Raw genomic sequence first — 8,776 nt, 5'->3', positions numbered from 1 at the left:
CATTATTGAGTCCCCTATTCTTTTACCTTCCTATTCTGTAAATTTTGCTGCCTGACCAAGATGGACCAAAGGAGGTCAGTGTGGCATTCAAAGAGTTCGCCAAGAATGACTATCACCAGGAGAAGGAGTATCTTCTAACATGGAGAACTCAGGATATGATCATTTGATTCTTGACTGTGATGCACATTCTTAGAGAGAAATCCAAGCATATTAGGAGGTGTCTTGTATTTGCTGCTGTTTGGCATTTACAGACATTTTAGGTTCTGATCTGCCTGAAAGCCATGAGACTATGTTTTTGAAACTCTCACCAGCATAGAACTTTAGCTGATTGCTATGGGAGTAGAGGGAAAAAAAATCAGGATGGAGTTATCTAGTTTTCTAGATTTTTCCATCCCAAAAGTGAAAAATGAGAAGCATTAGCAAAAGTAGTGAATTCATGCCTTTCTTAGCAGAGACTGTTTTCTGAAAATACTAGGCTATATTTCATTATTCCATATGGATTAACCCCTGGTTCGATATATTTTACCAACAGGCTGGGGGTTTAACTAAGGAAAAAGGCCCTGGGAAATAAGTTTCGTTTAATTATCAGTGCTTCTGCGTGAACTTGAATGTGCAAAGTTCAGATAAAAGGACAGTCTGAGGTCCTGACTTTGGATGCTTCCCTAACTTGTGATGGCAAAGAATGAAAACAAGTTGGCAAGGGGCTGGAGATGGGAAACTGAAATGTTTGAGAACCAGAAGTTCTCATGTGTACTAGACATGGTTTTGAGACAACCTGGTAGGCGTGTTTTAGAAACCAAAAGGGGGCTTGCATCTGTACAGTTGTCTCAAAGCAAATAAGTCTGTCTGCAACATCAAACCTGTGTTGGGATCAAGGACAGATGTAAGGGAAACGTTCTCACCAATACTAACAAGCTAACCAACCTGGTTGAAGAGCTAGGATGCCACACCTTCAAATGGAGCCTATCTTCTTGAGAAAGCACTGCTCTGAGAGCCGGGCTGTGGTATAAAATGCATGTCAGGGAGGGCATTTTTTGTTTGATAGGAAAATTTAAAATGCTAAAGGAAAACGTTCCTTAGTAATTTCACAAAAAACCTAAGTTTTAAGGGAGAGTATCATTCTAACTTAGAACTGAACTATTATGACTAGATCTATAATTTGATAGCAAGTCACAATATTTCTCTTTCTTCACATCAGTTTCAGAGTGACTGTTCACACAGTAGAGAGAATGGCTTCGGTTTTACCTGCCTCCAAAAGATCCATGAGATCTGACGGGAATACATATGTTGGGTGAGTGATTTTGATTTTTTAAATTTATTTTGATCAGACAGATGCTCCTTGGTTTTTGTGTTAAATGACTAGATGGAGGGCCACTACAGTTAAGCAAATTTCTTAAATGTGGAGATTATATCATTGGACACAGCTCATAAAACAATAAAAATGTCTTTTCAATGACATTTTTTACTCCTTGGTTTTGGGGGTTAGGGATTGGCTCATCTAAGAAAATGGAGCAAAATAAGTCACAAAAAAACAGCAAAAGTTTAGCCAACCTTCAGTAGCAAACAAATGCAAGGTTCAGCCTGGGACTCACCACAGAGTTCAGCTCTTAACTCCAAGACCATGGGCTGCATTAAAAGGGCCTCCCAGTGCCCGAGGAAGGTTTAATTGTGTTGCAGGATATTGTGGAGTAATTTCATATGCTTTGTGATGGAACTGACATAGAATTTACTTCCAAAACACAGTCTATGTGATTCATCTCATGGGTAGACATAAAATTGCTGAAGCTGTCTACAAATTTAGCTCCAGTTCCTGCCCCAGGTTCACAGAACATAACAGAGCATTAATCATCCTGAGGCATAAGGAGATTTTGCTAGTTCCCTCTGACTCCCTGAGAGTTGTGTGAAATGTTTTGCTTAGAGCCTCCATTATGAGCATTTCAGAAAATACTCCATTTGCCCATCCCAAACAGAGGTAGCCTCCTGCACGTTCCCTTCTTCGGGGAAGCCCAGAAGAAAGAGAAAAGGAAAAATTATGAAGACGAAGGTATTGGCAAATGGAAAGACTTCTTCCCAGACGGCACTTTCTTTTGGTTACCAATATTTAATACTCACTATGTAGTATTATTTGTGATAATTTGCTAAAAAGACTATTCTGTGTGTTGGGAAATGTAAAAAAGTTTGAAGAGAAAACAACACATACATGCCTATTTAGTAAAAGTTATATATTTTGGAAAAATCGAAGTGTTACAAAAGCTACATTCATATTGGGCAGAAATTTGGTGTGAAATCCCAAACAAGACTTTTCTTTGGTACTCACAGAGTGATCATCTTAGAATTGCTTCTTGATGAGCACAATGAAACGAGAAACTTCTATAGACATTCCCCCGAATTTTCTGAGAAATCATTAGACATAAGGACAGGGCATCAAGGAAAACTAAAGAATATCTCCTAATGAATTAATAGGAGTATTATAATAAAAGTGAAAATAATTAGTAGATCTGCTGGTTGGAGAATTTCTCCTTGAAGATAAGAAAAGTGGCATAGATCAGTGATTTTAACAAAGCCCAGGTCTCCTTGACCAACTCGATTCAAATTTCTAGAGATAGGGTCTAGGGATCAGTAATTTTTAAAGTGCCCCTGGTGATTCGGATATGTAGCTAGAGTCTGGAATCACTAGAATAGATGAAAAAGACTCTTTTGTAGAGTAATGATTCATAGATTCAATTGGGAATCCAAAGGAACATTTTCCAGGTCATGAAAGCAGTCTTGGCAGGGTGAAACAGAAAGTGTAATAGAATTTGGAAGAAAAGGTGGATGGCAGTGTTTGTCAAACTTTAATGTACATGTGAATCACCCAGAGTTCGTCAAAATGCAGATTTTGATTCAGTAGGTATGGGGTAGAATCTAAGATTTTACATTCCTAACAATCTCCCCAGTTTGCCAATGCTACTGGTTCACTGACCACACACTGTGTAACAAGGAACTATGGGTAAATTCTTGCCTTACAAGAAAACAAAGGACATGTCCTTTTGCTTTGAGATTTTTAAGCTTGTTCTGAAGTAGTAAAGTGTACTAACACTGTGAAATACTTTATTTTTGAAACTAGGTGTGTATGACTCTAACTAATTAAAAATCTGTTACTCTGGATGTTTTTGAGAAGCAAATTAATAGTATTTTGTTCCATTTTCTGAACAGTTAAGTTTAATTTAACAACAGAATGTTAAAACTTAAGGATTCACGAAGGATATTTGAGATAGCTTGCATCGGGGGATTTGCAGTCTTTCTAGTGGGATGGAAACTGTATCATGATGTGAAATGCTATCTACCAGCATTAGCATGAAGCAAATGCTTTAGGAACACAGTGAGAAAAAAAAATTAATACTGACCAAGGAGAGAAGATGCTTGGAAAAGCGTTCATGGAAGAGGTAATATTTGAACTGGACCATAAAGAAAAATGGGAATTTTGATAGGTGAAACATGGAAGGCAGGGCAAGGATGTTTGAAGGACAAAGGCCTGAAGCAGGGGTTCTTAACTTTGGCTGCAGCAAAGATCATTGGAGAAGATTTTAAAAATATTTTAAGTCTTTAAGTTTAAAATATAGAGTGTGTAAAATAACTGGTGCCTTGTCACCAGTGGTTGTTTTCTTTAAAGCTCCCTGGTGATTTTAATGCACAACCAAAGTTAGAGTCAATAAAGATATAGAGAGGCAAGGCTTGGTAAAACATTTTGAGGTGTGTGGAATGAAAGGCATGTGGAAAGGCCAGGCCACATCCAGGATTACAGGATCACACCTGTAATTCCAGCCCTTTGGGAGGCTGAGGCAGGTGGATCGCTTGAGGTTAGGAGTTCGAGATCAGCCTGGCCAACATGGTGAAACCCTGTCTCTACTAAAATTACAAAAATTAGCCATGTGTGGTGGTGGGCACCTGTAATCCCAGTTAGGAGGCTGAGGCAGGAGAATCACTTGAACCCAGGAGGCAGAGGTTGGGGTAAGCTGAAATTGGGCCACTGAACTCCCTCTGTCAAGAAAGAGAGAGAGAGAGAAGAAAAGAAAAGAGGGAGAGAGAGAGAGAGAAAGGCAGGCATGTGGAGAGAAATGGGAGGAACAAAGAACAAAGAAGTGCCAGACAGTTCTCGTCAAAGACATGTTGACCCATGTGGTGTGGGTGTAGACACCTTGTCATCACTAATAACTCAAGTGGCATATAATTAACACCCAAATAACCAAAAGCTACAAACAATATGCTTCAAAATTATGAACTAGATTGAATTAAGGTCATTCATACAGCCATTATCAGCTCACTGTCTTGCATTCTATGGATTTTACAAAGAGAGGAAGGACTAGTGGTCTAGCTAGCCCTGTTGAGATGGGGGTTTGGGCCAGGGCCATGGCCCCTGGGGTGGAAAAAAGTGGTGTATTCAGCATGGTTGATGGAGTCCTTAATGGCAGTGCTGTTCAAAGTGGCGTCCACAGGCCAGCAACATCAGCACCAATGAGGAGCTTCCTAGAAATGCAAATTTGGACACATATCAGCAACCTGCTAAATCAGAATTACCAGAAGAGGGGTCCATGAAGTGTCTGGCTGATTCTTAAGCATGCTAAACTTTGAGAAGACAAAATAAAATACAAATAACTTACTCAAGGTTGCACAATTAGGACATATATGGTTGAACTTGTACTGGAACCCCAACAATTTGAATGCAGAGACCAGTAGCTTATATCACATAGCCTCCCATGCAAAGAAATTAGATGACCATTACAGTCAGACAGAACTGAACAGAAATGGCTGTTTTGTAATTTACTGGTTGCTAATCTTACACAAGTTTCTCAACTTCTGTAAGCCTTGGCTTCTTTGTAAATTAAATTATTAATTTTACCCAGCCCATAGAGCAGTTATGGGATACATGAGTTAATGGATTTGTTATATGCGGTTTTCATGTCATTTTCATGCTTAGTGCATGAAAGTAAGTGTGAGCAAATATTAGCCATAATTATTGTTATTATTATACTACATAAATAATTTAACCCTAAAAGAAGGTTTATGTTCAGACTTTCTTGTGAGCTTTCTCTCAAAAATTTTTAATATACTCTTCGTGTAATTTCCTTTTTTCAGAAAAAGGTTTGTTCATGTTAAAAATCCTTACTTGGATTCAATGGATGAAGACATTCTCTATCACTTGGATTTGGGAACGAAAACACACAACCTACCAGCAATGTTTGGAGATGTAAAGGTAAAAACATTTCTAATTTCAGGAAAAATGATAGAGTTTTCTCTATTAATTTTTCTTCGTGCCTTCTCAAAATAATCTATATACCTTTGGCTAGTGAAGTCCCAATAGGAACTGAAGCCACACTCATTCTCTGAAACAATTTGGAATGTGTATATCATGAACAACCATTTCCACCTCAACAAGACATAAAGGTTCCCTAATGAAATCCAGTGCAAACATGTTATTTGGCTACTCTGGTCCCTGGAGATAAATACAGTTTTATTGACAATACTGCCAGGTGCTGAGAATTCATTATGTTTTAACAGATTCAGCTCACTACTTAACATCTACATTTATAGCTGAATCTCACTAGTTCTCATTTTATTAAATCATAGAAATAACTCAACAAATAATTTAACCCTAACTATCAATATAACATTATTTCATTTCTGGAAAATAACCATTATCTAATATTTCATATTATTAAGACTTTTTTGTTTCATAAGATATATTTCATAAAAATTATTTATCAGATACTACCAGAAAATTGTGCTTCTGCATTATTTATTTTATCTGACATACATTTTAATTGTATAAGCAATTTGTATTCATTATTTAAAATAGGGAATACAAAAAATATGATTTTTAAAAAACACCCAATAGTCCTGCCACCTAAACATAGACATATCAACTCACTTTTTTCTGTCATTTTTAATGAATAGACTTTAAAATGCTTGTAATTATATAACTGCATTCTGCACTTTATCATTTAACTTTATGTCATTAACATTTCTCCATATTACATTCTTTTGAAACATTTATGGGTGTCAAATGGTATACCGCATATTACAACGACTATTATTAACTTTTATGTTAAAATATTTTCCACTATAACCAGGACTCAAATGAACATTTTTGTACCTAAATATATTTTTACATTTAGGTCAATTTGCTTAGGGTGATTCACAGAAATGGTCAAAGAGACTGAACTTTTAAAGAACTTTTGTTTTCCAAAAGACTATATTTATTTACGGTCGCAGTAATAGAGAATCTTGCAATTTTCATCTGACTTTTTCATTCCTTTAGCAATTGCAAGAACAAAAATAGAGCTTCACATCTACTATTTCACAAATATCTGCACATTTAACTCTTTTACGTGGGTTTAGCGGATATTAACTCTCTCCATAAAACAAGAAAATTACATTCAGAAAGGTAGAAGGTTACAGTTACATTATAGAGTGGTAGAGCTGAGACCCGGACCACGTTTTTCCAAGTTCAATCTCTAGGTGTTTTTCTCACTGCACTAGGTGAACCCTTTGAGTCACAGTAACTCAGGATAGTCTGTAATTATTTAATATTAGCTTTTTCACTTACCCAGTGGGTCAAGAGGCAGGTAAGGAAAGGGGAGGAAGAAGAGGGGGAGGTTAAAAAGCAGAAGGAGGAAGAGGGTGGAGGTAGAGGAAAAAGAAGGGAAGAAGAAAGGAAGGAATGAGGAAGAAAAAGAAGAAAAGAAGGGAAAATGAGAAGAAATAGATCTATGATGTTTATTATCAGTAAGTGCTGAGTGGCCTTCTCCGGCTCCCTCTCTTTTAGGAAGGAAGGTGTGAGGGTGTGGGTGAGTATCCTGGCAGCGAGGTGACCCACCCTTTCTTAGCTCCTCTCCAGGCCATGCTCCTTGCCTTTGTATGACCTATCTCTATCTTGTGCTTCATTTTCTCAATGTAACCTCTTCCCCTGCTGCTGTGTTGGTTACTTATGCTCCAAGAGTCATTGATCAAGGTGGTCTTTAATAATCAATAATCAGATTGTACCAGAATTCAAATGTTAGATTTGAGGTTCACGCCTCACAATAATTATCCCAGAACCCTTGTTAATTAAAAGACTTTTCATAATTAATGAACTAAGGCACAGAGCTGGTTAGTAAATTTAAAAGACTTGAGATAAGTATTTGAGACAGAACGTGATCTATTATCACCATATCTGGGTGTCTGTCTTGCCTCTACCATTTATGGAGTGCTTTCTATATATCAGACTCTGTGTGGCACATGCATATGGTACATTCAGTCCCCACAGCAACTAAAGTAGTTATTATCTCCACTTTACAGATGAGAAAACCCAGGCTTGAACATATAGTGTTATAACACATATATGATAGGTGACATGGCACAGCTGGTAAGTGAAACAGCTAAGATTAAACCTTAGGTTTCTCTGATGGAAAAAAGTAATGGCTCTTTCTCTGTTCAAACAAAACAAAACAACACAAAAACAAAACCAAAAGCACTATGTTTTAGTACTTGTTAGTACTCCAAGTATTCATTTCTTGGAAATCATTTGGATGGAAAACTTTGTTTTAGAGATAAAAATAAGGGAACTCACATGTATCTCTCTCTCTCTCGCTCTCTCACATGCATGTGCATGCACACGTGTGCACACGCACACACACACACATGCACATGCATGCACACACACAGTTGCCTCATTTCAGTTATAATCCCAAGAGCTAGACCTTCATATCTCTGCCTGACCAGATTTTGTTCAGCACTTATTCTCAAACACTGTCTGTCATAACCACTATCCAACCTTATACATTCACCACGCACCCAGTTGTGGAACCTTCAGTAAATTTTTGATAAAATGACATATTCTGTGTAAAACCTGTTTTGTCCCATCAGAGAGCAACTCTACTGATTGAGCCATTTTGCTGAATAGGAGGCAAAAGTGTGTGTGTGTGTGTGTGTGTGTGTGTGTGTTTTGTGTGTGTATGTATCTGTGTGTGTGTATTTGTAAATTGAGGAGCAGGTAACATAGATCCAAATGATCAAAACTGGCCATTTAACCTAAACTAGATTTTTTTCAAGGCAGCAGGTAAAGTCTGATTTTTTCTCATAGATGGTTTCCTCAGAAACTTGCCTTCCTCCAGCCATGTTCTTCTCTTTAATGAAAACATTCTACATTCAATTTCTTGACTCCCTTAAATCCCAGGGCAGCAGTCCTGGCTAAGAAAAGAGGATGTAATCCATCAGTATCTGAAAACTCAGGCTTGTCTTCACGGAGATGATAATCATTATTAATAGCATTATCTTCAAATAAAGGAGAACTCTGAGTGTATAAACTTTAAACTTTAGACTCCAGTAATCACTCCCATTGCCTTTATATTCTTACCATATCTAAAATATTTTGCTACTTGCTACTGCCAAATCTCAGTAGCTTAATACAGTTTAAGTTTACTTTTCACTCACATTAGGTGCAAAGTGGGTGTTCCTGGTTGATGGACAGTTTTCCTACAACTGGTAATTCGAGGACCCAGCCTCCTTCCATAATTGTTACCCTGCTTCCTTCGAGGAATAAACTGCTAAGTTTCCCAGTGTGTCAACACCTGTCCAGCAGATAAGAGTGACAGTATGTAGGGTCACCAATAGCCTCCTTGTAAGATGGGAGATTTCTATGGGCTAAGACTAGAAATGGCACTCATTACTTCTGCTCAGATTCTAGTTGCTGGAACTTAGACATATGACCTTGTTTAACTGGAGAGGATGCTGAGATGTTAAGTTTAGCTGGGTGCCC

General features: G+C 37.6%; 1 protein-coding gene across 1 annotated transcript in view; it reads left to right on the top strand.

Moving 5' to 3' along the window:
• The first annotated feature begins 1,211 nt into the window (after window positions 1–1,211).
• The window catches only part of UPP2 (uridine phosphorylase 2), a 29,997-nt gene continuing 22,432 nt past the window's right edge, over window positions 1,212–8,776 (top strand). Inside the window, 2 exon segments of the mRNA XM_008998849.5 lie at window positions 1,212–1,291; window positions 5,116–5,233. Coding sequence (XP_008997097.3) covers window positions 1,230–1,291; window positions 5,116–5,233 — 180 coding nt within the window. The 5' untranslated portion in view covers window positions 1,212–1,229.

This window comes from Callithrix jacchus, chromosome 6, assembly GCF_049354715.1.
Source record: "Callithrix jacchus isolate 240 chromosome 6, calJac240_pri, whole genome shotgun sequence".
Classification (NCBI taxonomy): Eukaryota; Metazoa; Chordata; class Mammalia; order Primates; family Cebidae; genus Callithrix; species Callithrix jacchus.
This window is presented reverse-complemented; position numbering and strand designations above follow the sequence as displayed.